At 48.4% G+C, this 27790-nt stretch overlaps 1 protein-coding gene and 1 long non-coding RNA gene across 6 annotated transcripts; one reads left to right on the top strand and one right to left on the bottom strand.

Moving 5' to 3' along the window:
* Positions 1-487: 487 nt before the first annotated feature.
* On the bottom strand, positions 488-21010 carry LOC310921533. Of its 3 annotated transcripts, none has more exons than XR_014592156.1 (7): positions 20896-21010; positions 18984-19103; positions 16816-18424; positions 14164-14227; positions 1927-2034; positions 1455-1570; positions 488-1239 (listed from the first exon to the last, which is right to left on the bottom strand). It is a non-coding gene; the product is annotated as an uncharacterized lncRNA (long non-coding RNA). The 3 variants fall into 3 exon arrangements; XR_014592158.1 differs by lacking the exon at positions 20896-21010 and adding an exon at positions 19651-19716; XR_014592157.1 differs by lacking the exon at positions 18984-19103 and having other exon boundaries at positions 20896-20997.
* LOC310921532 (uncharacterized protein) lies at positions 20920-27775 on the top strand. 3 transcript variants are annotated; one of them, XM_083881698.1, is made up of 4 exons: positions 20920-21157; positions 22266-22464; positions 23263-23335; positions 23516-27775. In XM_083881698.1, exons 3-4 carry the CDS (start codon positions 23290-23292, stop codon positions 24619-24621), a joined length of 1152 nt encoding a protein of 383 aa, XP_083737824.1. In that variant the 5' UTR covers positions 20920-21157; positions 22266-22464; positions 23263-23289; the 3' UTR covers positions 24622-27775. The 3 variants fall into 3 exon arrangements, with proteins under 3 accessions (XP_083737824.1, XP_083737823.1, XP_083737825.1); XM_083881697.1 differs by lacking the exon at positions 22266-22464; XM_083881699.1 differs by lacking the exons at positions 20920-21157; positions 22266-22464 and adding an exon at positions 22501-22813.
* Positions 27776-27790: the final 15 nt, after the last annotated feature.

Here is a 27790-nt window from a genome sequence, read left to right on the forward strand (position 1 = left end):
TTTGCCAAAGGCAGCGGAGCTGGCTCAGGATGCCTGTTGGCTCCTGGGCTCCAGGATGGCCTTCAGAGGGACACTTGGAGCGCTTCCTGAAGAGCTGCCTGAGGCATGGGGGGTGGATTTGTCCTCCCTGGGTGGCTCTGGTTGGAGTTGGACACTCAGTGGAGTCCCGGAGTTTTCTCAGCAGGCCTTTGCAGCAAGTTCTTGGCCAATGTGTGGCTCTGCTGCCATCCCAAATCTGCGCTTGCCTTGCCCAGCCTGGGTGCAAGTGGATGATGTGCTGGGCATGGATGGAGAAATCTATGGACAAAATTCTCCCCTATCATCAGCTTTACATCTGCTCATTGCTCTGGATAGCACAAATCTACAATTCTTTTAGTGGAAAGATTGAATTGCTTGCAGATTGTTACATCTGTAATACTAATGTACAAATACACAAAAATCAACTTTGGTTTAAAAATGCAATTTATTTTAAATGGCTATACCTGCACTGCCACTGTTAATATCAATTAGATATTAGCACTGCCACTATTAGCACTGCTAATATCAAGTAGAATTTTTAAAACTAGTTTATTGTTACAATTGTGCTGTGTAAATAGATATAAATATAAACTTGGTAGGAAAATTAATTTATTGCAACCCTCTACAAGCACTCACTATACACAAATATGAATCAAAGTTTAAAAGTTTAATTCATTACATATTACTACAACTGTACAGTCCACATACAAATACAAAAATATCAGTATTCCTCTCTAAAGAATCCCAGACCCAGTACTAAAGAAATAGAATTCTATAATCAGACAACTCAATATATATTTAAATATTTGTAAATTCATAACCATAGAATATACAGATGTAAATCTATAATTCATATTTCCTAGGACATAAAGCAAGACATATAGAAATACACACATAACAAACATATCTATAAATACCCAAATATCACTGTACCAATATAATAATCCTTACAACCCCATCAACACAACTATATAGCTATACATCTGAACAAGCATGTAAATATAAATACAGATGTAAACACATCAATATACATGCATCAAGAGAACAATATACATACATCTATGCCTGTACAAGTACCAGTCTACATAGGTAAACAACCAACAACTTCTAATTCTCTCAGTCCTGAAACCATCTCTAACTCCAACTCCATCAGCAGGGATTGCAGCTGCCCAAGTTGCCAGGCTCTCCCTTGGTCTCTTCCTCCTGTGCAGAGCAGCTTTCCTGGACAGCAGCAGCAGATGGGACATGTGGGAAGCAAAGGGAACATTGAGTCAGGATCGGGACATTTCCCCTGGCATCACCTGCCCTTGAGTCAGGGAAGGGCAAATCTCACTGCCTCCCCAGGAGGGTCAGAAAGAAAAAGTTTGGCCAAAGTCCATGGCCAAAGCCCAGGCCACCCTCATCCCCAGCCTGCCTCACCGGCCCTGCGGCCTCACCCGGGCTCTTGGCTGGCAGCAGCAGCTCCCTGTTCACTGCTGGAGCTGGTGGCCTTCAGATAATCTTCCTGCTGGCTCCTGGCAGTCTCTGCCTATCCTCAAGGTCTTCAGAACAGCTGTAGCAAAAGCGGAGGCTCTGGAATTCGTTCCAAGGCCTGGCAGAGCTGCAGGTCTGGAACCCTCTGTGCTCCCTGCTGGCCTCCTCCATCCCCTCAGTCCCACTGTCCCCTCAGCAAACCCCCGGCCCCTTTTGTTTTCTTCAACCCTCACAGTCTTCTCACCCCACTCAATCCCTTCTGACCCTTCCTGTCCCCTTAGAGCCACCACCCCCTCAGCCTGTGCCACTTCCCTTTCCCCTCAGTGCCACTGTGGCCCTCTGCTCCCCCACAGCCCTCAGTGTCCCCAGCAGCTCAAGGTCACCATCCCTGCAGCGTTACCACTGCCTCAGCCCCCTCAGCCCCCTGTGTCTCACCATCTTTCAGCAGCTCCTCAGGGGACAGTGCCTGGGGCCATCAGCAGCTCCCAGTACTCCAGGGACACCTGGGGCTGCAACTGCTGCTCCGCCCGGCCCGGCCACCAGCTTGGACCCAGCACAGCAACAGGGGACACAGGAGGCACAGGGGGAAAAACAAGAGGCGAAAAAGGCAGCTGAGGGGGGAAAGAGCTAAAAATGCAGCCTAGGCCTACACAAACATCAGTCTAGCCACCTGCATAAATTCACAGACCAATGCGTTTGCTTTGTGATGTCAGGGCACAGTTGCAACATCGTTGTGGTGACATCACAAGGTTGCCTTGGTGCACAGAAGGCTTCAGTGGTGTCAGAGCAGCTCTTGGGCTTGCTCAGTGCAGAAGCATCCTCCTGCTTGAGGCTTTTGTCAGTGGGCAGCTGCACACTGACAGGAGACTTGTTTTAACTAGCATTAGAGCACAGTCTGCAAACTTGCACAGCAGTGCCATAATGATTGAGTATCTTGCTGCTGCAGTTTGCACTGTTTATGAAATAACATATTACAGCTATTTCCTGGCTAACCTGGCATGTAAGTAGAGGTTTTCCCTGGGCATTGTCTAACCTGGCTTTTGTATGTCTTCTTGCTCTTAGTGACTGAGTTGATTTGGAAACAGAAAGACTGTTTGGATGCCACTTGGGTAAAGCTCCTGTCAACACCTTCAGCTCAAAAGGGGATGTCTGTAGCCAGGGCTGTGCGGGCAGCATTTGCAAGGGAACCTGCAGGGGTTGCATTTTCTCTATGGGAGAGTCTGTGGCAGCAGAGTCTGTAATTTCCTCCCTTTGCTGGGTCAAGCAGGACAACTTTGAAAATGTAGGCTGGGAGACCTTCTTGGAAGACCTGCTAAAAATACTGTGGTTGTCTCCAGTTTTCTCAAAGAATCTGGTTCATTTTCCCTTGCCCACTGCAGGTCACCTGAGCCGGGTATTTAAAGGTGCTGATCCTGAGGTGAGTGAGAAAGGCACATTTGATGTTCTGGTGTTTAAGAATTGTGGAGCAAGCTGTGAGCTTGGCCTGTGGCAGTAGAGGGTAGAGGGTTAGCTGAGTAGGCTGCAAGAAAATCCATTTCCATGTCTGCAGCAGCAAGAGCAAAGGCATCACTGGCTATTTCCCAATTTTCCATTTCTTTATTTTCTGTTTCAGAGCTTTCAAAGAACTAAAACCCCAGTTTTGCAGAGAGAACATTGCTTCCTGATAGTAGCCAGGGGGGAATATCGAATTCAGAGCAATTTGCAGTCCAGTTGAATCAGCCCATTTGAATTTAGTTTGAGTGACTTAGAATCCCACTGCTATCCAAGTCGATGATTTGTGTTAGTAGAGCTGGTTCTTGAGCTGAATATAAATAAGGTTATAAATAAGAGGTGATGCCCTGTGTCTCACATCCTGTCTGTCCACAGAGCACAGAAATAAGAGCAGACTCTACTCTGTCTCCCTGTGCTCCTGGAGAAGAGCTCTAAGAGGAGCAAAATTACCACAGCTCTCCAGCTGTGGTCACACCACAATCTGAACTTTCCAAGAGAAATAAGTGCCAGTTCTGGAGGGCGCTGCTTTTAGTGCAAGGCAGAGCTGCAGGTTTCTGAGCAGCCAGCTCTTGCTGTTGGTGGCTGAGGATGCTGAGTGCTGGAGTCCTGCCAGGACTGCCATTCCCCTCAGCCAGTGACACTTGGAAAATGGGCTTTGATCTGTCATGTTTAGGCCCCAAGGCGGCAAGAGAGTGCTCTGGGTATTCCTGCTGCCTCTAAGGGCAGCTTGGATGTCCTGGGGTTTGCCTGAGCTTCCCTGTCTGCTAAAGGCAGAAGCAGGGATTGTTCTTGCATCAGCCGAAAGCTGTGACCTAGCAAATGATCTGGGCAAGTCCTGTGTGCTAGTGGCCAAACTGGATAGAATGGTTAGCTTCCTAAATTCTCCTTAGACTCCTGACTTCTCACCCTTCATCAGAGCAAAAAACTTCACAGAAAGTGAATGGTTTTGGCATTTTGTCTTTTGGTTGTGGTTTTAGTATGGGGTGTTTTCTGGATTTTTTTGGGTAGAGATTTTTTCTCCATCCTGAAGGAGCTCTTCTGCCCCATGTGTCTTACTGGTGTCATTTTTATGACTGCTCTTATTACCAAAGCTACATCTACAGTTGTTTTTTTTTAATGAGAATATTATATTTTTGTCAGTGAGAACTCCTTTAAAAGAACATCAGGTGACAGCAGAAACAGAGAGCAAGAGGTGTTTTTATTGTGTCCCCAATGAAAAACCAGATATTTTATCACAATCTGTATTTAATATCCTAGTTTTGTTCTTAGAAAGATGTGTCCAAGAGACACATCCCTGGGGCGTAATCAGATAAAAGTGCACTGTAGGCATTTCTCAGGAGTGAGCCTCCAGCCCCTCTGCTGGATATTCCTCAGATCCTTGGCACTTTTTCCTACCTGATTCCCAGTCATTCCCATGACTGTTAGAATGCTACCCATTGGCCCAAGCCGTGCTCAGATCAGTCTCTGGAACACACATCAAGCCCTTTGTGATTCTGTAGCACAAGTCATTTAATCTGCTTCTTGCCCACAACAGCTGCCAGTACTGTACTCTCAGATAAGACCTGGCTGGTCTGAGAACAGAGCCCAGCTGACTCTCTATCTCCCATCACCTGTTGGCACAAAAAGGGCACTGATCTGCACCTCAGTGTGTCTGATCTCAGAGCCAATCCTGCTGTGTCCTGAATGGGGGCACCAGCTTGGAAGGGGCTGGGTCTGGCTTTGCCTTCTTGCCGTTGCTTGTCAGTGCTCATGCTTGGGCGTTGCCAGCTTTGCTGTGGTGGCTGCCCTGGCCCTGAGTGCTGGTGTGACTGCAGAGGCTGGAGCCTTCCTTAGCTGGAAGAGTCCCACTGCTGCCCGGCCACTGCAGCGCGGAGCTGCCCCGAGGCGGAGCCCCTTCTGTAGCAAATACTAAAGAAAGGTAAGAAGGCTTTCAGAAAGTCGTGAGAGCAGGCCCCAGAAACAGAAAGAGCAGAATAACTTGGAATTAGCTGCAAGTGCAAAGCTTGAAAGTAGGAAAAAGTACAATAGCACAGCAAACAAGGACATGAAACAATACTTTGAGTTTTTAGGTTTGGCTAGGATAGACCTTCAGACTGCAGAAAAATATGCTTAGCAAGATAGTAGAAGGTTTTAAGCTTAATAATGAAATATTGTTTATTGTTAATAGAAAGCATACAAGCAGGCATTGTTTGAAGCAGGTGTACGTGCGCTTTTAGTGATTGGCTAGAACAATTGTCTGTAAGCTTTAGGAATTTGCTATTGGCTAGAAAGTTTTTTAAGTGCCCTGTAACAAAGAAATCTTTGGCTGCTGCTGGCAGACATGAGCTGTTGCAATCTTTCAATTGTCTCAACCTGTTATAAGGCTGATGTCGCAATAAAGGCTCGAGGAATGTCTCACAGTGATCCCGTTCCATTCACGTACAAACCTCCAACACACTCCTGGTCTGAGCTGACTTCTGCATGGCCTGGGCTGGGCTCACAAGAGGGTCAGCATCTCCTCTAGGCAGCTGTTTGTGTCATGCCAGCACTTGAGGAGCACTGCTGTCCTTGCTGCCCTTGCCCACTGGGGGAAGATGGGCATGTGTGCAGTGCTGAGAGGGCAAGTGCAATGGCAGTGACTGATCCGTGCTGTCAGGGGGAGGAGAAGCAGTGTGGTTCTTCACGTGGGGCATGGGCAAGGGCATCTTTGAGCTCAGCCTGCTCATCAAGGGTGAGGGTCCTGATGCTGAAGGCTCCCTTGGGATTGGTTATAGCATGAGGTGCTTTGGTTTACAAAAGGAAAGGCATTCTTTTGGCAAACTGCTGCAAGGTGGAGAAGATACCCTCCTCTCCTGGGAACGCATCTCCCTGTGCTTTGTTTTCTGTCAAGAGATCTTTTCAAAGGATTGTAGAAAATCAGCCTCTGTGCTGGTCATTTGTACTGCAGAGCTTCCTATCTTGCTGTGGTGGTTGTTGTTGTTACCCAGCTGACCACAAAAGACTCAGAGCCACAGACAGTGGGGCTGTATCTTCTGGATGGTGGGATGTCTGCTTTCAAGTGAGCATCTTGCATTTCGTTTCCCTCAGGGCAAATGGCAAGCATGGAAAATCCTTTAATGAAATACACTGAACAGGAAAATCTTGGCAATGAGTGAGTCCAACCACAGTCATTTCTACACAATCATGGGGCAGGTGATTTGCTGCTGGAATATCTATAAAGTGTGAAGTCAGGCAAGCTGCAAACATATTCAGACACTGGGTTAGTTTGCCCCATCTCTCAGTACCGGCCAGAATTTGTAAGTGTGGTCAGAAATCATTGTAAAAGACACTTCTATTTCATTGCCAGAAATAGCAACCTACCCCCTATCATAGCAGTGAGAAAACAGTTCTCAGGAACATTTCTTCCCAAGAGTTTGCTGAAGGAAATAGTCTGTGGTCAGGATAAACACTGCCCAGTTTGGAAACTGAAATCCGAGATGAAAGAATCAACTGGCCTTTTGAGATGAGGCAGTGAACCCCAATGCTTCAGGAACAGGCCCAGTGCCCATGCACTGGAGAGGAAAATGCATCATCTGCTTTCAGGCAGATCCCTCCTGCGTTCTGCAGGTTTGAGGCATTTACAGCAGACACCTCCTGTCTGGGCTGGCTTTCACTCCAAGATCTAAATGGCTTCTCTTTTCTTTGCTGCTGTTTTGCTTCTAGGACTTTTGAAGATATTTGTAGAGCAGTCGACACTGCCACAGGAGGAGAGGTAAATGGCAACAGCCCCTGCAGATTCTGCTGTGCTTGAGGGCTTTCCTTTCTTGTGTCAGCTGTGGCTGGAGCTTTGGGTCCAGCTGTGCTGCACAAGAAGCACAGACTGGTGCCAGCCTGCCAATTGCATTTGGGACAGTCTTTGTCCTTCTCAGCTGCCAGAAGGAAGGCAAGGAGGGCAGTGGTTCCTTTCAGAGAAAGGATGCTTTCCCTCGCTCTCAATTGCTCAAAGGTGGTGCCTTAGAGCATCTCACTGCTCTTTGAGGCTACGGCTTCAGAGTCCTGAATTCTCATTTCTGGCTGCCAGCAAATACATCTGAATGTTCTTGTCAGTTTCTTAGCCATCCGCAGTGCTACACTTGGGAACTGCACATAGGGAGAGATCTGCAAGGTGTCCCTACAAGCCCTAAGCCCTACTTATAGCCCAAGATCTATTCACAGAGTACCAAGGCATGCATTACTTCTTCTGAAGTGCAGACAGAGAAACAGAGTGTGCTCAGAGCTTTGAGGTGATAGTTGAGACACCATTGTTAACAAGTGGACAAGGCAAAACGTCAGTGGCCATGTGTCCTGTAACTGGCCCCCAAAGGAGCAGAGAAATGAGGTGTTGGAATGTCAGTTCCTAATGACTCCTTTGTCTAATCATGAGGCACTTTGGCATGGCTCGGCTGTGTCATTGCAAAATCACTCACCCCACGTGTGTTGTGGCCTCATGCGACCGACTTCTAAAGTTACTGATTTTCTATGTCATTCTAGGTGGCCATCTGTCAGGGTCCACAAACATATGGGGGAAGCCTGATGGTTCATTTTAGGGATCTCAGAGCGCAAAAGACACAGTGGGGGACAACTCAGTTTACTTAAACAAAAAATGCACCTTTATTTAGTGCCAACAAATGCCATAGTGGGGAGAGAAAATAAAGAATAGTGAGAAAGATAGAGAAAGAGGGGAAGGGGATTATAGCTACCAATGTGCAGGGATGAGTCCTCGAGGCCTAGAGATGCCTAGAGATGCGATCTTCTCCAGTGGGGTGATCACAAAAGTGAGCGGGGGTCTCCAGAGTTTCCAAAGGTTGGTTAAGGTGGGGACCAAAGTGAGGGGCACAGAGCCAAAGGGAACCAAAGCGAGGAGCACAGAGCCAAGGCAGGAACCACCTGTGTTAAGGTTGGATGCCCAGGAACAAGCTGCAAGCCATACCTCTGGTACGGACAGACCAGTTAGGACAAGCAGCCTCGGCTCAGTCCACTGTGACCAGTTCCATTGTTCTTGCACTCCGTTCTCATAGAGATGCATACCAGACCTATGAGACTTGGCAAATGTTCCACCTCAGCCAGGCCAGGGGCTCCCTTCAGAGTCCGGGGTCCCAGTCCCCAACCATTGGAGACAGATGTGAGGCATATCACATCCTTGGACCGACTCTGACACCATCAAGAAAATAAATCTTCAAGGACTGAGGAGAAGCAAGTAACCATTAATGAAATCATAGTCATGAAGAGGAATAAGAGTCCCTGTGTTGTGAATTATTTAGACAGGTGAGCGGTCATGGTCTTACCCCATGAATGTTTGTTTATATACTAAAAGCATGCAAAGTTAAAAAAGACATTTTGGACACTGGCAGAAAATAGAGCTGTTAATTATTGGTTAATCATTATTTCTCTATTAATCTCTAATGGATGGGAAGAGAGTGCATATTATCTGCATGAGTCTTCCTTGGCTTTCAAACACATAGTTGGAAAATTGTCCAAAAACCTGGATCAACCCTACCATACTAACTCAATACCCTGTAAGTTCACTGCCTCCATGTTGTTTCAGGATTGATTTTTTAAAGTTTCTTCAATGCTGATGAAGCATCCTAGAGAGTATTTCCCTTGGATTGTTGCCCCTCTTTTCCATGGCCGTCCATGCCAGGAACACTAGGGGCTTATTTCCAGAAATACCGTGCATGAGAGGTTTTTAATCTTGGCTGTTACTAAAATGCGCTTTTCCCTTGCTGGCCATCTAAGACATCTCCTTTTTCACAGATGTTCTCCTTGAGATTGCCCAGACTGCAAACAATGCACAGCCTGGAGGGAATGTTTATTTCTTTAATTCTGTCCTTGTCACAAAGGGACCCGGAAAGAAGAATCAAGCAAAAAAACCAATGTAGCCATGCATGTTCATCTGCACGGCCTTGTTTCCTTCTTTTAGCTACCTTGTGCATGAGGAACTCTGGCTGGTGATGGAGTACATGGATGGAGGCACTCTCAGCGTCATCAGTGAGACATCAATGACTGAACAGGAGATTTCAGCAGTCAGTTGAGAGGTCAGGGATCCTAGCTGTGCTTCCGAGGGCTTGGGCAGGATTGTCTGGGAAAGGGTCTCAGAACAGGAGCCATTCCATGTGCCAGGCTTTGTTGCTGTGTCACTGGTATGCTCTGGGCAAGCAAGAGCATCTCAAGGGAACTGCCTGCCAGTGCCCCTGCACTCACTGGACTCTGTTCTTGTCCTCTTATCTCCTGCTGTTGCATTCTCACTCTGTCTCTTGCATTTGCTGTTCTCCATCTTGCCTCTCTAAACTTTTGCCTGGCTGCACTGCATTCCTTGCCTGTAAAAGCAAAGGCGGTGGTGGCAGCTTTTGAAACGAACAGCAAAGAAAAAAGATAGACTAATTTCTCTCAGTCCTCAGCTGAAAAGGTTAGCAATGCAGCCAAAATGCTCTTCACTTCTGAGCACATCCACTGAAGCAGCAGTCATTCTGGCTGGTTTGCAGAGGAGTCTTCAACAGCAGTTGCTGTTGCTCTTCGAAAAGCTGACTTGCCTTTCTTTAGAAGGGTGCTGCTTTGCTAGTGCTGGAGCAGCAAGCTCTTCCTCTCAATGGCACTGTGTTCTGCCATTACTCGCCATTCCCCTGGAGAGGGGGAAATCTTTGAGAACTGTTTCCCTTTTTGTGTGATGAAATCACATCACTGATTTTTGCCCTCCTGTTTCTGTTTTCTGTCTCAGTGCCTGCAAAGACTATATTTTCTTCACTCCAACCATGTGATGCACCGAGATGTGAAGAGCCTCAACATCCTTCTCAGAACTGATGGCTCTGTCAAGCTGGGTCAGAATATTCTTGGTCGGGTGCAGAGTTCTAGGGATGTGGGGTGTGGGGCTGCTTTTGGGTGATTGCCAGCTCCCCAGAAATGGTGCTGGTGGTAGTGCAGGGACCCCTGCTGTGAGCTGACCACGTGGTTGCAACATGCACAGACCTATGGCAAGGAACAAGCAGTCCAGAGTGGCATTGCTCTATGTGTGTCCCTTCCAGAGGGAGGGAGCTACAACTCTAAAGCTTCAGGGGAACAAAAGCCACTGCTGGAAGCAGTGCAAAAAATGTGGGATTTTTGAAGTAGCCAGTGCCATATTTCCTTGGCTAAAGTCCTGAGGAAAGAGAGCAGGAACAGTTGTCCAGGAGATTCAGCAGCGCATTCTCAAGCTTCTACTGGGCAATTCTGTTGCTTGCTTTCCTAATTGCACAGGATTCAAATGAAAGCAAAGTCTTTTGCTTTCTCCCCAGCTGATTTTGGCTTCTCTGCTCAACTCACCCCTGAGCAGAGTAGACAGAGCTCGGTGATTGGGACTGCTTGGCGGATGGCGCCTGAAGTGGTGAAAGGTCAACCATACGGACCCAAAGTGGACATATGGTCTTTTGGAACTGTGGGCATTGAAATGGTGAAACGAGAAGTTCTTTACAGGAATGAAAGTCCTCTCTTGGTAAGGTGTAAATACTCTCTGATTCTGCTGTCTTTCTCACCTATCCCACATTCTGTGCACCATTGGACAAAAGGTTCATAAAAAAGAATTTGCATTAACTACAAGTGCATGTTAAAGTGTAACCTTGTTAAAACTGAAGAAGAGCTTTAACTGAAATTAGTAAATATTTTCGGTAGCGAACTCTGTACGGTTAAGAAATAAGGAGTGAATAAAATCATCAGATAAGCTTAGAGAAGGCATGTTGTAACCAGCTCAACAGTAAGGAATGCTTGCAGGTTGAACCAATGTTCAACCACATGTTGAGCAAATTCCTACTTTCAGCAGCTGCTCTTACAGTAAAAGGTTCTAGAAGTAAAAGCCAGTGCAGGGCTGCACCTTCTGCTTTCCTCACGTAAGTCACAGCAAACTCACCCAATCACTGTCCTTCCCTTCTCCACTGCATCTACAATTGTATTCTCTGCATCTCAGAGACTAAAGACAAGGCACAATGGCTTCCACAGAAGGCTAGAAGAGGAATAGGTCACAGGACAAGTAGCTCTCATGGAACTGCTTCCTCATGACTTGATGTTAAGGGTAAACACAATTTGGTTTTTAGTTGGAAAGGGTTATGGAATAATGCCCTGCCAGGACCTTAGAATTCTTTGGAAAGGACAGGGAACTATCAGGGGCCAGTTCTTGGATTGACATATCGTTTGACTGTTACAGATTTCCTCAGGAAAGGAGGACATGATTTATATCTAGATATTGAACTACCCTAACTGAGGCCTGACCTGAGGCCTTGTTGAGGCCTTGAAGCCTGTGACGCAGATAAAATTCCTTAGTAAGTTGTGGTGCAGTTAGAATTAGATATTAAGGTATGTGGGAAAAATAATGGGGTGTTGAAGGTGACTGAATAGAGTTGCTAATAGGCACGTGTTAACCACCTTAAGAGTAAACTAAATAATGTATGTTTGCATCCTTTCCTCTGCTGTGTGCCAATGAAACAGTTATTACATGTATAAACTATGTAGAATTGTATATAAGCTGCCATGCTGCACGTAATAAAGGGAGAATGTAGAAGTAACCACAGTGGTCAGATCTGTGTTGCTTCGTCCAACCCTCTATTATTATTATCGGTATACCTGGCTTCATTTGACCACTGAGAAAAACAGAATGCAACTTTTGGTAACACCCATATAAAGATGAGATTGGGTGCAAAGGCCTTCTCCTCCTCCCAGTGGCTACCAGGTAACATCATGGGCAGCTGAGGAGGGCCCAGCTTAGGCCCCACTGCCCCAAGGAGACCTGGCCCGGCCGGCCTCCGGGAGCTGCTGCCCTTGGGGTGTGGTGGCCTGGCCAGCTGAGCCCCTTTTCCCCCCAGCTGCCAGCAGGGGAGAAGGGAGGCTGCAGCTCAGGGCTGGCCATGTGCCAGGGGCCATGGCAGTGGGCACCTGGCCATGGCTGGGCCCAGTAACAGCTAGCAGCAGGGGAGGGGAAGAAAGCCCTGGCTGCTAACATCTAACGAATGCTAAGCTCGCTTCAGCAGCTGCCCTTGCTGCCAACCAGGGCTGGGGGAGGTATGTTCTTCCCCGCCCCACCCCGGGCCCCAGGGAGCAGCTCTGAACAGCCCAGGCCATGAGATCAAGGGTGGGAAAGAAGGCATCCACCAGCCTCCCCCACCGGGATGGCTATGAGATCTTTGTGGCTGCCGCCTGGCAGAAATCACAACCACTGCAGGCCTTGGGCAAGTTTTAACTCTTTGCTGCCAGCAGATGGAGCTTCCACAGCACTAGCCGTTCCCAGAGTGAGAACAGACAAAGTGATTGAACTACAAAAAGACATAGCAGGAAATTGAAGTCAGTCAAGAGAGTGAAAAGACTATTTAGAACAAAGAAGGAGTAGTAGCCTAATTTGGCTGGACATCTCTAGCAAACTATGGAGAATGGACTTTTTTTCCTGTAACATATGAATGCTCTTGGGGGGGATGTAAAGTTCTAGCTAGAAGTGATATGAAGCTCTTTGCTCTTAAGGAAAAGGACATTGTTTAGCTCTTGAGATGAAGATGATTTTGGAGACAGAAGAAGAGAATCTTTGTTTTATACTAGAGGAGGCATCCTTAAACAGTACCCCTACTAAGCAGACATTGACCTATATGCAGTGTTGGGAAAGCTGCTAATGAGTAGGATTTCAGTTTGCAGAGGTTTCTTTTAGACTGCTGCAGATTTGTGGCATGGAAGCCACCAGAGGACTGTACCTCTTCTGGCAATGTCTCCTCCATAGGACTCTAAGAGAGACTCCTCTCCCCAAAGAACTGATGAAAGACTATTTTAAATGCTGAAACTGACTCAAAATTACAGGTTTTGTCTCTTTTTTGTTGTATGTGAGAAAGTGAATTGTAGGAGTATCCCTCGACAGCAGGGAGAGGGAACTCTGGAGATCAAGGAGGCTCTTGGTTTATTGCACGGGTCGTGGGTGAAAGAGCCTTGCCTTCAGCCACCAGTCTTGGCTGAACAGATGTCCCTAAGAGAGAGGGCTAGCTCCTTGTTACAATGCATTATATCTCCTTTTGTGTTGAATATTCAAATTTACAGTAACCAACCGGCATGAGATACAAATCCTACAAAATCTACATACAGCCTATAAGAATCACTATATTACCATATAATTCTGTATTCTAAACCTTAAAGGATACTTTCTTACCTATCTTTTCCCTGATACCTTGGTGGGGCTACACCCTTGAGCCCCTTGGTGTCCCTTTGTTTGCTATTATCAAACCCATCTCTAGCTAATCACCGTCTTCCTGCCTGCCATGCTTACATCTCAAAGATTGCTTTCATTTCTATTTCACTCGCAGACTTTATATTTTCAGAATCTCTTGCCAAGCAATCATAATTGTAAGCTTTTCCTGTCTCATCTTTCCCAACAGTGAACTGATAGTGCTTTGAAAGTTTTCATTTTGATTTTCATTTTTCCTTCTTCTGGTGTGTGTTAATAAATCTATTTGTTTTATCTTTAAACTTGAGCCTGCTTTGCCTCTCCTAATCCTACTTCACAGGAGAAAAAGAGAGTAAACACTGATTTGGCAAACAGAATTTGGCAAATGTAAAACCACTACACTTGTCAGTGTGTATTTGGCTGCATGGGTAGTGGCAGCCACACTGCTCTTACACCCTGTATTGCTGCGCACGACAGCCCAGTGCTCTGAAGCTTCGTTCTTTTCCTTTTGTAACCTGTGGCACTTTCATTCTCCCAGAAGCGAATGGTTGTCTACTTCACACACAGAACACTGTGCCAGCAGTGAAGCACTCCTAAGTATTGCTTCTGCTGAAACACACCTGGGCCATGCACTTTCCTTCTGCATACTAGATATCTCATCATTCTGCCTTTCTTGTCTGAATCTAAACGGAAAGCTTCTCAGCTACATCTCACCTAGATTCCTGTACCTAGACATCAAGCTTGCCCGGAGCTTTTATTTGTATTTGAAACTTGTATTTGCACCATATCGAGGGACAGTCCTTTTTCTTTTACAACATGCAAAGCGCCACCAGATCACTGTGCTCTTTGCATGGTTCTTCTCTGCTTGAATACCACCAAGCAAATTACAGCTTCACAAGGACTAAAGACATGGAGAGACGTCCGCAGAAAAAAATGTGCCCAGACAAAAACATGTACTTCATGTCCCCTTTTTGTCACTCAGACTGTGGTGCTCTGTTGAATGCCTTGGACACAGAACGACTTACCCAGCAAGGGCTTCTCTCCTGCCACATTTCACTGAGCCAGAGATACATGGACAGTTTAGACGCTCTGAAACAAATAAGATATGAGTGTACACTTAAGCTGAGGAAAAACTGTGCACAACACAGAGTGGTTGTGTGTAGTATACATGCTGTAAAGTGGCAAAGCTGAATGCCACTGCTGGGCTTTCAGTTCTGTCTGGATCACCTAAGGCAAAGAATGGAGCAGCGAGAGCACCAGGCTTGCCTGAGCAGATACCAAATTGCAAAGGTCCAGCAAAAGCTCATTCACAATCAGAGTCAGCTGAGCATTCTCTTGCTGCTTGAAAAAGTATCATGTAACCGTTGAACTTCATCTCAAAACATGGTGATAGTCTTTCTTACATCTGAAGTGTTGCAGAGTCCTTTACCTCAAAATCATACCAAATCACTCCAAAATCACAGGAAATCACTGCAAAATTGGCACTGGCAACCTCAAAACCCCCCCAAATCACCCCAATACCCCCCAAAATTGTCACAAAAACTATCCCATGATCACCTCAAAATTGCTCCAAAAATCACCACAAAATTGCCCAAAAAGCACCAAAATCACACCAAAACCCCCAAAACTGCCCCAAATATCACCTCAAAAATTGCCCCATATCCCCCAAAATAACCCCAGAAATAACCCAAAAAATCATCCCCAAATTGCCACATCATCTTCTGAAATGACCCAAAATCACTGCAAAATTGGCTTAGGCTCAACAAAAAATCATTACATACTCGCCCAAAAATGACCCCAAGATTGCACCAAAAATCACTCCCAAAACCTTAAAAATGAACCCAAAATCACTTGAAAATTGGCTTTGGCACCACAAAAAATCATTGCAAAATCACTCCAAGATCAATCCAGACCTCACCCTAAATTGGCTTCAGCACCCCCACAAATCAACCCAAAATTGCCCCAAAATAGCATTAAAAACATCTGAAATCACCCCAAAATCTGCTGGCCTGGGCAGAATTACCATGGCTCAGAAAGGCCACAGGTGGGGCAAACGAAACCAAACCCAGGCCAGTGGTGAAACAGCACACAGTGCTAGGCTGAGGGATTGAGAGAGGATAAGGATGATGAAGAAAGAGTACTCCCTGTCCTTGCCTTACCAGAGGGCGCTTCCCCAAGAACTTGGAACCTGCCTGCAGGTGCCTGAGCTCTTGGTCCCCTTGGCTGTGGCAGTTGTGCACACCAGTGAGGTCTGTGAGAAGACAGGTTGACCTCATGGCACTGGGGCTGTGCCCTTGCAGCTCTGGGGACACTGGGCACAGTGACACTGCAGTCCTTCCCTGGGCACTACCCAGCACAGCCCAGGCTGCCTCCAGGGAGAGGCCTCGGCTCTGAGAGGGACAGGATTTCCTGTCCCAGGGACCAGAATTCAGGCCTTGGCCCTTCTGCTCCATCAAACAAAGGATTTGCTCAGCACCAGAGCCACCTGCCCAGTTCCTCTGTCTGCCTGTAATCACAGCCTCCAATTATTGGCTCCAATGAGGCCCTGGGGAGGCTTCATCAGAAAGGGCTTTCACTGGGAACCCTTATGCTCCAAGACACTTTGGGGTTTTCTTCTGACTTGGATTTCTTGAGGGACTGCTGCTATCTCCTCTCAGGATCTGAGGATCATGGAACAGGACACTAAATACACTACAGGGCTCATTAAAATGAAGAAAGGCTTATTGAGTGGTTATGTTCCCCTTTGTCAAGTCTTCAGCACTTGTACAGCTAATTAGAGAAGTTTGAGGACTGTAGATAAAGATTCCAGTGACCACTTTGAAGACATGATTATAGGATTGTACATCTGGCACTGATCCAGGGTATCCTAAGGAGACCACAACCAATGGAAAAACAGTTCCTCACAGCCCAACACAGGATGGAGAACTCTGTCCATCACCTCCACCCCCTGCCCTTTGTCTCAGTGGCCACCTGGGACCTGCCTCACTTTCTGTGGCGTGAGACTTCTACATTGAATACTGTAATGATGTTACAGCTCTTTTGCAGCAACTTCCACCTCCCTTCACTCTAGATCTGCCTGCAAACAGGCATGGGAGGGTTTCTGCTAATTATAAAAAAGAAAATATCTTAATTAAAAGTAATAAAAACAAAAATAGCCCCCCGCCCCCCAAAAAAAACCCACAAACCCAAACCAACACAAACAAAAACAAAATAAACAAGTAAAAAGCCATATACCAAAACCCGCAGCAAACCCCATAGTGAAACATAATAAACAGTAAAACACAACAAATGTCACCCACATCCTCCATGACCTCTGCAGACAGTGCCTGCTCAGGCAGGGAGGTGCTGCAGAGGGCCAGGTCGGCTTTGTGCGCCACCCAGGGACCCCTCACAGCCCCGCAGGTCCTGGCCCCGCTGAGGTTTTGGGGGGTTTTGGCTGTCTCTGCCTCACCCCCCGCAGCTGTTGGCATATCACGCTGGCTCTTGGATGTCCCACTGTTCATCCAGGACTCTGCCACAAGTCTGGCATTGCCCAGCAGGCACAAGGACATGGAGATGGCAAGGCCTGGGGACAGCAGAGCTGTCACAGCCCTAAGGGCACTGATGAGCCCCTGGCTGCTGCTGCTGGGGTCACCTGGGCACTACTGTGGGTGGGTGAGAGTTTTGCCAACACTCACCTGAGCAAAGGACAGCAGCAGCGTTCCCGTGGAAGCAGCGTGAGACCCCCAGAGCAGTCACCGGGCACTGCTGAGGGTGGCCTTCAGTCGCATCCCAGTGGAATGAGTCCCTCCAAACAGGTCTGGTACCTCTCCCAAAATTTGGGAATGGACTTGGCAAACCCACACTTGAGGTGGCCACAGAGAATGTGGGCGTCCGAGAAGTCCCACTGGGATGCACAGAGGGTTCCCTGGGTCCCCAGAACCTGGAACTCCACTCTCCCCTGCCATTCACCAGCTTGAGCCCTGTTTCCTCGAGGACAGAGAAGGTGAGAGTAGGAGGTGGGAGCTCAGTGGCTGGGGGAGAGGCCACGGGGACAGCATGCACAGTGCCATCAGCCCTGTTACTTGGGACCCTGTTGTTTGGGACCCGGCACAGCAGCAATTGCGAGGCCCTTGCGCTCCGCCAAAGCAGCATTTGGGGTGCATGGCAGGGACTGGCAAGGGTGGGCAAGAGGGTGGCAAAGCAGGGATGAGATGTGGGGTGGAGAGGACACGAGGACACCCCAAAAAGCCACTCAAATCGTCCCATCCCCTCCCCAAGCCTGCCCAACTTCACCTCTAGGATGGCTTCAAAGTGCCCTGAAACTGGTGCATGGCTGGGGATGTGAGGAGAGGAACATCCGGACCCTCCCACCTCTGTGTCCCAGCAGCTTCACACCCAGGTAGGAGGAGTAGCAGGGCCAGGCTTGACAGGGGGTTTCTGCAAATTTCCCCCACACCAATGACACTGCCGGACACTTGGGAGGCTGCCTCAGCCCTCACTGTCCACCAACATCCCAGGAGCAAGCAGGAAATCCACCTTCAGACACTGATTCTGGAGGCTCACAATGTTTCCTTGCTTCCATGAGGTTCTGTCAAATCATAGTAGAACCTTGGTACCATATTGTTCCGTAGCCTCACAATGCTCTCCTGAGTTTCATGAGGTCCCTCTGTGACACACTGCAGCCTTGGTTCCATGAGGGTCTCTTTGGTTCCATGAGGCCTCACTATGTCCCATTAGAGCCCTGCTTCCATTGTATCCAATAACCTCACAGTGTTCTCCTGTGTCCCATGAGGCCCTGCTGTGGCACACTGGAGCTGCGGTTCAAGTAAGTTCCATAAGCTCACTAGCTTATGGAACCTAACTGGGTTCCATGATGCACACCTTTTTCACATGAGTTCTGTCAACTGACAGTTGCCATCTGCATTCCATGAGGCCCAGCTAGATCACATCAGAGTTTTCCTTGTTTTCCTGAGGTTCCACTACCTGACTAGAGTCTCCTGAGCTCCATAAGGCCCCACTGTGTGACACTGGGGCATTGGTTCCATAAGGTTCCATATCATCACTGTGGTATCTTTGGTTCAGTGAGGCTTCTCTAAGTCACATTAGAGTCCTGGTTCCATTGGGTTCCATAACGAGGGGAAATAAGAAAAGCCTTACAGAATAAGGTCCTTTTTCACCTTTGTAAAATCTTGTTCATTTCTGTTCACTTTTGTTCGCCAATAAACACTCTGGGAAGGGTTCAGCTGCAAGTTGGACGGCTGGGGACTGAGTTGATGGTTGCCTCATGCCTGAGGCAGCAGTCGGCTGGGGAGACGCGTGAACACCACATGATTAGAGAGCTGACTGGGTAAAGGGACACGTCAACAGTGACACCGCAGTGGCAGGCAGCCAAAGTGTGCTTGTTTGGGTAAAGTTTCGGTGGAGTCTGGATGAAGTTTCAAGTATAAAATGGCTTTGTTCATTACGATAAACAATCTTCTTCAGAGCAAGCAAGGAGCTCTGTGTGTCTTTTTTCCCCATGGCTACAGTTTAGATTTGGGGTTCACTCTCTAAAAAACACTGTTCACCCAGAACTCTAAAACCAGTATAGACCTGTATGAAACAGCATCAACCAGTCTGGACCAATATAGACTGGTATAGGCTGGTATGGGCCAGTATAGACCAGTATGAACCAGCACAGACTTGTAAGGGCTCTCCCAGTCCCTCCCAGTCTGCTTTTAACCCTTTCCAGTGGCCTTCCAGTATAAACCAGTAACCCCAAACTCCCTTTTAACCTTTTTTTTACCCCCTTCAAACCCTTCCCAGTCCAAACCAGCACCTTCCCAGTCCCTCCCACTAAAAACCAGTACAAACCAATACACACCAGTCCTCTCCCAGTGCTCCCAGTGTGCACAGGTTCCGTCAGCTGCCCACCTGACAATCCCGATGGATTGGCCACCAGGATGGCGCTGGTCAGGGACAGCACCTGGGTGGGTGGCACCCTCTGCGGGGCAGGTAAATCCCAGTTCAAACCAGTATAAACCACTATAGCCCCAGTAAATCTGTTTCATCTCAGTAACTCCCAGTACCATTAGGGGCAACATCTGGGCAAGGGGCGGCCCCTGCTGGCCAGGTGAGGAGACCATGCCCAGTCCAAACCAGTATAAACCAGTATAGCCCAAGTAAATCCCAGTGCCCGCCCAATCCCCTCCCAGTCCAGCCTAGTAACCCCCTAGAGACTTCCCAGTTCATCCCAGTAACTCCCACTGATCTCCCAGTATGGCCCAGTCACCCTCCCAGTTCAAACCAGTGACGCCCCTGTATAAACAAGTATGGCCGTCACCTCCCAGTATGGACCAGTAACATCCCAGGGACCTCCCAGTCCATCCCAGTCCCAAACCAGTACAAGACTAGTATAAAGTACAGTATAAACCAATATAAAATACCCTTCAACCCCTATTTATCCCCTTTTTTAAATCCTTTAATCCTCTCCCAGTCCTTTCCAGTCCCCTCCCAGTCCTCCCCCAGTATAAACCAGTACAAACCAGTACCCCTAGTAAGGTGTCTTTGGTCAGTTTCTCCTCTTGCTGCCAGTGTCGGGTGGAGTCTGGGGGGTTGGGGCTTGAGCTGCCCATGCTGGGACAGGGAACTGGGATGGACTGGGAGCACTGGGAGGGATGGGGAGGGGACTGGGATAAACTGGGAGGGTCACTGGGCTGTACTGTGAGGCACTGGGAAGTTAGTGTGAGTTACTGGGATGAACTGGGAAGTCCCTGGCAGGCTACTGGGCCATACTGGGAGGCACTGGGAGGGGAGTGGAAGGGACTGGGAAGTTATGGTGAGCACTGGGGGTCACTGGGAGGCGACTGGAACTAAATGGGAGGGACTGGGATGTGACTGGGAGGGACTGGTAGAACTGGGACATACTGGGGAGGGCTTTGTAGGCAGTGGATGGGACTGGGATGTACTGAGAAGAACTGGGAGGTTACTGGTGGACACTGGGGGGTACTGGGAGCCACTGGGAGGAGGCTGGGAGGGGAAACTGGGAGCACTGGGACAAACTGGGAGGGGAGTGGTTGAGACCTGAAAGGACTGGGAGTAGATTGGGGAGGACAGAGAGGCACTGGGAGATACTGGAAAGGACTGGGAGAAACTGGGAGCACTGGAGGGTACTGGGAGGGAACTGAGAGGGACTGGGAAGCACTAGAGGAGAACTGGGAAGGGATTGATGGGGACTGGGATGGACTGGGATGAACTGGGATATACTGGGAGGTGACTGGGAAGGGAATAGTGATAAAGTGGGAAGATACTGGAGGGCATTGGCAGGCACTGGTGGTAACTGGGATAGTCTGGGAAGGGGTTTGTGGGCATTGGAGGGGACTGGGAGGGACAGGAATATACTGGGAGCTACTGGAAGGAGATGAGGATGGACTGAGAGAAACTGGGAAGGAGTGGGGGATACCGGGAGCACTGTGATGTGACTGGGAATTGGTTCATGTGGACTGAAAGGGACTGGAACATACTGGGACATACTGGGAAGCACTGGGAGAGAACTGGGAGGGGATTTGCAGGGACTGCGATGGACTAGGAGGGGACTGGGAAGTTACTGGGCAGTTAGTGGCGGACACTGGTGGGTACTGGGAGGGAACTGAGAGGGCACTGGGAGACATTGGGAGCACTGGGAGGTTACTGAGATGAATTGTGAATGCAGTGGGAGCCCTGGGGGATGGGGGAGGACCCTCCGAGCCCGGACGGTTCCATTCCCGCGGGGAGGAGAGGAGGAGCTGTTGCCTCACCATTTCCTCCGCTCGGCGCGGGGAGTCCGGGACCTGCGGGCGACCGCGGCTCAGGGGGGTCCCGGCGGATCCCAGAGGATCCCGATCCTGGTGAGATCCCCCTCGCCTGACCCCGGGACCCACCGGAGCGCCAGCGACTGCTCAGGACTGCCGGGAATGACGGCGCCGCGGGGGATGCTGGGATAGATCAGGAGCCGTCGCCGGCGGTTTTATCATCCACAGCAGGCCTCAGTGCTCGCGGGAGCAGCGCAGGACGATGGAGGTGATGAGGGGGAAAACGCGGTGTGTGTGTGGGTGTGTGTGTGTGGGTGGGTGTGTGTTTCAGTCAGGAAAATTAATCCACAATGCCAGAGGTTTATGTCCAAAAAAGAAGACAGAGGAGTCTTGTAACTTTTTTCGAATAAAGAGAGAGGCCATAGGGCATTTCCTATCAGGTCTCTCAAATGGTTGGAGGATGCAGCCTCCCTTTCATCTTAAGGTCCCTACTGCATCACCCTCTTCCTTTTCCCCATGGCTGAGGTACAGACTTCCAGAATTGCCTGCTCTATGCCCCTTCCCCGCCCGGCCCCCCCCCCCCCCCACCATGCACACCCTCTTTCGATATAAAGGCAAGAAAAAACTATTCATTATTTTACTAAGTCTTTGTTCTGTTGCTCTAGGTTCAGGAATTTAAAACTGCCCTGGCTGAGCAACAGTCTGTGTTGATCAGTAACATTCTCTAGAACTAATAACTTCTGTTACTTCCTGTATAATTAGTTCCCCTATCTGAATCTATTGCTTCTACAATCCCATATCTTGGAATTATTTGTTCCAAAAATACTTTAATAACTGATCCAGTGATTGCAGAAGCAGTTGGAAATGCTTCTGGCCAGCCTGTTAGGTGACATACTATTACCAGAAGATATTTAAACCTTCCCATTTGGGGCATTCTGGTAAAATCCACTTGACATCTTTGGAAGGGACACACAGCCCATGGCCTCCCTCCTCTGGTAAGTTTCTTTTTAACCTGGTGTCTTAGGGATGGTTTTTTATCTCATATAATTTTTGGAGTTTTTTGTTTTGTTTTGTGTCTGGGGTCATCACTGCTCCAGGCATATTGTAATGAGTGTGAGCCAGGCCAGGGTTTCCAGAGAGCATTGGGGGCAAGGTGCTGGCAGCCCGTTTCCCTCCAGGCCGGCTGTTGGAGTGGCCACACCACTGGTGTCTCTGACCAGGGATCCTGCTGCTTCTGTGGGTTCTGCCTGGGGGTTTTTGTTTCTTCGGCACTGTGACGGGGCTTGCTGGTTTACTTCTCTGGTTCTCTGCTGCTTGGGAGCTCAAAGCCCCGGTGCGTGCCACGTCAGGAGTGGGAACATCACGTTCTCTGCTAGGAGCTGCCTCCTCTGCAAAGCCCGGGCCCCAGCACCAGCCATCACCGGTGAGAAATTGCAAGGAGCGATTCCCTGCCCAGCCCCACTGATCTCTGCCGCTGCTTCAGAGCTTCTTGACAGACTGTAAACCGACACCTGGACACCCCACAGCTTCAGGCATGGCTTCGGAGTTGCTGCTGCCTGTTGCTTGCTGCCCCGGGTGAGCCTGCCCTACTGTTCCAGCTTGCTGCTTCTGAGGTTCCTGCTACAGCTCCTTTCGCTATTGAGAGGGAGCACGTGGACCAGCTGCCCCGGGCGTCTGTAAAGGAAACCCCTTTTCCATCTCTTGAGTTCACAATTATAATTATTCCAAGGGAAGGGGGTCATATTCTCCATTCCAGCCTTCCTTAGCTGACACCTGTCTTTCAGACCTTGATGTAAGCACAAATCAAGCAACCTTCAGCAGCTCATTGTGCCATACCATAAAGACCGTAAGGCAGGACATCTTGAGGAAGGCTTCTTCCAATCCTCAAGAACTCCAAGGACTCCGTGGAGTTGTTTTAATATTTGTAAGGCCAGAACTTTTGTTATCCATTGTTTGCCATCCTCCGGCACCCTAGAGGAGTGGGGTAGCCTGGAAATGAGGAAGAGATGAAAGGGGTGCCAGGAGAGGGATGAGCCCTGAGTGCCTGGAGTGGGGAGAGGCTGGGGCCCATGGGAGCCAAAATAGAATCAAGGGATAAGGGACTTGTGGGACCCCTGAAACCCCTCAGGCATCCCAAAGGAGGACCGCAGAGTGGGGGGATCCCCAGGACCCATGAGAGCCCCAGCAACCCTGAGAAGAGGGATCCCACAACCTCAAAGTGAGGACATTAGAAAGGGAGAGGCTTTTTTGAGACTTACTCTTGGTTATTGGAGGTTTTATGGATACCAGACACCAGGTGATTTCTAGAGATGGACTTGGGCAGGAGGAACCCCCAAACCAAGGCACTCACACATTTTTTATCCCCAAACCCAGGATTTCCCATTCCCAAACCTTGGCCAGATGGAGAAGGAGGCTGTGAAGAAGATGTCCCAGGACACCCAGGCAGGTGAGGAGGAAGTCACTGCCCCTTTCCTCCTCTCTTCTGCTCCGTCTCCCAGCCCAGCATCACCCCTGGCTGCAGGACAACCCCACTGCTGATGCCATCTTGCTGGGGATGCATTGAGGGGGTCTCCTTCCCTCTGGCACAGAGGCAAATCCCATCCTCTCCTTGTCCTTCCTCCCCCAGGCAAGGAGCTGAGGATGGAGAGCAGGGAGGACAAATCCCTGTGTCAGAACCTTGTGGAAGAGGCCATTTTGAGTGGCTCCACAGCACAGGAATCCAACAGGGAGGAAATGCCCCCGAGATCCCACATGAGGAGGGGCCCAGGGAGCTGTGAGGAAGAAGGACGCACTCTGTGCCAGGAAGGCAGCCAGAGCTCAGACCTGGTGCTCCCTGAGCAGCATCAAAGCAGGGAGAAGTCCTACAAGTGTGAGGAATGTGGGAAGAGCTTCAGCCATAGCTCCAACCTGATCCGCCACCGGAGGATCCACACTGGGGAGAGACCCTATGAGTGTGGGGAATGTGGGAAGAGCTTCAGCCGGAGCAACAACCTGGCCCGCCATGAGATGATCCACTATCAGGAACAGTGCTACAAGTGCTCTGAATGTGGGAAGAGCTTCAAAAAGATGTCCACATGTGACCAGCACAAGAAAAACTGTAGTAAGGAACGACCCTATAAGTGTGGGGAATGCGGGAAGAGCTTCAGCCAGAGATCCAACCTGATCCAGCACCAGAGGGTCCACACCAGGGAATCACCCAACATGTGTGGGGAATGTGGGAAGAACTTCAGCCGGAGATCCAACCTGATCCGCCACAAGAGGATCCACACTGGCGAGAGGCCCTACAAATGTTCCAAGTGTGGGAAGAGCTTCAGCCAGCAGTCCCACCTGAATGTCCACCAGTGCACTGACACCAGGGAACAGCCCAACAAGTGTGAGGAACTTGGGAAGAGCTTCAGGAAGATTCAAAACCTCCCCAGCCGCCCATCTGTGGGAACCAGGGAACGGCCCTACAAGTGCTTAGTATGTAAGAAGAGCTTCAGGCAGAGTTCCCACCTGAAAGCCCACTGGCGCATCCACACTGGGCAACGGCCCTACATATGTGAGAAATGTGGGAAGAGCTTCAGTGATCGCTCTAACCTGAAGCACCACCAGAGGATCCACACTAGGCCCTACAAGTGTGAGGAATGTGGGAAGAGCTTCTCCAGGAAGTCTCATGTGACCCACCACCAACAGAGACACCAGGAAAGAACTCCCCACAAGTTCCCCGATGGCGGGAAGAGTTTAGTCTGATGCTCTAACTTCATCACCTAAAGCCTCACCATTTTACTGCCTTTTGGGAGGGGAAATTGTTTTTCAGGAGATATTCTGGAGGATTTGATGGTTCTGGGGTATTTGGAAAAATTTTCTCCATCATTTTTTGTTTGAAAAGCCAAGAGGGATAGAGCCATCACCTCAAAACCACTCAATCTCACTTAAAATATCCCATCCTATCCCAAAATGGCTCAATCCCAGCCATAAATTACTCAATTCCACAGCCCCTTAGGGTGAGTGGGGTGGAAGGGGATTGGGTGAAATGTGATGCGAATCGGAGGGGTGAGATGGGCATTTGGTGTGGCAGGATGGGTGGAATGGGGATTGAGAGGTGTGGAACGGGGGAAGTCGGGCTTGGGAAGGGGCTCTTGATGTCCAGGAGGGGTGGGATGGGTTTATGTGAGGATTGGGAGGGTGGGGCAGGGTCTGGAATGAGACAGCTGAAGGTAGGCGCAACCATGGGGCATTCTGTTTCTGAAGGGATTTTGGAGCATCCCACATTTTGGAAGTGGTTTTGGGGTACTCCCCAATTCTTGAGGGATTCCTGAGAGCAGCTCCATGGAAGCTAGTTTCCAGGGTGGTTGCCATGGGCATGAGCTCAGAGCTGTAGCCAGAGTCCATTGCCTTGGTGTTGGAGAGCAGAGAAAATAAGAATGGCCCCAGATATCTCCAGTGTGAGTTGAGGGGGGCAGAGCAAGTTCTGCATAGGTGAGGCAGTCAGTGCCTCACCCCCCAGCCACTGCAGCCTCTGGTCCAGCCCCAGAGTGTCTGCCAAGCCCCTGGAACCCCAAACCCCCCCCCGTGAGAGGGACCAGAGCAGGTAAAGGCTGTGACATGGGTGTGACATTGACATGTCCCACAGCCCTGGAGCTCACAGCAGCTGAGATGGCATGTGATCCAAGGCCGTGCTATATTTCTCTTTCTCTTTTTCTCTCTCTTTCTCTTTCTTTCTCTCTCTGTCTCTGTCTCTCTGTTTCTCCCGTGCTGTTGTCTCCTGACTTCCTTTTCTCAAAATCTGGATAACTTGAAGTTGGACAGGTTGGAGTTTGTGGAGTCAGTGCTTTGTGAAGTGCCTTACCATAATTCCAGGTTTAATATAAGTAATAATTTAAGTTAAATACTATCCCTCTGTAAATTGTTAAGTCATAGGTTATAAGCTAGGTTAAATACTGTTAAGTGCTGTTTCTTTGCTAAATTGTTAAGTTTAAGGTGTAAGTTAAGGTTATGATTGAAGTTCTCTTAAGTCTGAGTGCTGTTAAGCTTTATGGCCATATTCCTTTTATCCTTGCCTGTTGGGATACAAATCCCTCTGGGCCCCATCCACACAGGCCCAGAGGTGTTCATAAATGTGAGAGCTGAATTAAAACCTTCAGAGAAACTAAAATACATAAATCCACACAGACATGAGATAAAAATGCAAGTTTAGTTTTAAATAAATAGAGAATATTTTAAGTGCCTTAAGCAAATAAGAAACTGTATTAGTAAGAAAAAGCCCTAAAGCCTAGTTTAAAGTTCAGTGGCATCACCTTTTACAAATTTAACTAAGTTCTAGACATAACAAAAACATAATGTAGCCTTGCTAGCATTCCTAGATAAAACAGATGAAGTATGTACTTAGAATTTGTGTAAGAAATTATGACCACTTTCACGCATCAATCTTAGATTTGGGTAACTCCAGCAAGGCAGTAGTAGAATCATGTTTGTAACTGATTGGTTAAAAATAGAATAAAAATGCATTGCTCGGAGAATCACCACCACCACCACGAATGGAAAACACATCACAGATACTGTTGCTGCTGAGAGGCTGCTGCTTCTGCATGGGACTTGAGGACTTCATGTTAGAAGACCAACTCTACCCTCATGAGACTGATTTTAGCCATGCAAAAAAGGACTTTTACAACTCCCCAGCTTCTATGGTCTCTGTGAAGACCCCCACAATACTTGACACTTGCCCTCACCCTCCTTTTGTCAGACGCACCTAAACACATAAGGACAGTTCTCGGTTTGTTTCTGGTTTGATTGCCTGAATTCTGTTTAGTTTTGTTGTTGCTTTGTTTCCTCGGTGTGCCTGAACTTTCCAGTCAGGAGTAGAGTGACTCTTGCCAGCGAGCTCTGTTGTGTCTGTGCTCCTAATTGGTAATTTTTGTCAAATATGCTAATTTGCTAAAATTATAAAGTTGTATTCACCCCATGGCGAGGTGGCCATTTTGTGGACATTTTCCGTATATGCCCCTTGGAGACCTCCAATAAAGATCAGCCTTTATATTACCTCCTATACTAATATTATCTCCAAAGGATGTTGTTTAATTTCTAAGGCCTTTAAGGCATCAGTTTTTCTGGCACCTCAGATGGAACTGGACCCAGCAGCCTCTCTCTGGACAAGAAACATCTTGCAAGGAATTCTTTCTTTCCAAAGACTTTTAAGAATTTCCCTGCAGTGGCCTGAGGGATGAGGAACCATGGTCCTGGGACCCCACAGAAGGTAGCATAAAGGCAGGTCTTTTTGTTGGGTAGTGTGAAATTGTGTATTGTGTATTTTCAGGAAAATCTGAGTTCTTAGGAACCAAATTGTCACATGTTACAGCATCCCACCTGTTTTGTAAGGTTTGTTAGGTCACTTATTCTGTCCTGGCATGGTGTGGAGAGGGAATGTGCTTTTGCAGTGGTTTCTCAAAGTTTTGGGTTTTTTTTCTTTCGTCACTTTTTCCAACCCTTGTACAGCCAAGGTGAGCAAAGGCAGAGGTGGAGTCCAGCCCCATGGAAAAGCTGATGTCACCTTTGTAGGTGAAAGCTGAGACCTTTCTTCCAACCTTTAAAATATGAATTAAGAAAACACTGGGTTGTCACAGCACAGCTGGTCTATAGCTGGACAAGGCAAATCTGGCCACAACATATACCTAATTTAGCTAGTCTGGTTTGTTCTAGAAAAGAAGCAGAACAAGTCCCTGTGAACAATGATAGGATAGATTTGAACTGAAACAGGAACCTCACCCAACCATGTTCAATCAAAAGTGCAGAGATATCACTGGTCAAGGAGCTGGGCAGTGTTAAGACCCATACCAATCAGCTATCTAAATCTGGGAAGTTCAAACCCCCTATAAAAGAGGCGGACATAATAAACTCAGTGCTGTTTGTTGAGGTTGCTCAG

Source organism: Zosterops lateralis (assembly GCF_965231275.1).
Source record: "Zosterops lateralis genome assembly, chromosome: 35".
Taxonomy (NCBI): Eukaryota; Metazoa; Chordata; class Aves; order Passeriformes; family Zosteropidae; genus Zosterops; species Zosterops lateralis.

Excerpts from the sequence above, each read along its gene's own strand:
- LOC310921532 (XM_083881697.1), top strand. Across the intron at positions 23,336-23,515 it reads GTCCCAGGACACCCAGGCAG|GCAAGGAGCTGAGGATGGAG; the intron begins GTGAGGAGGAAG and ends TTCCTCCCCCAG.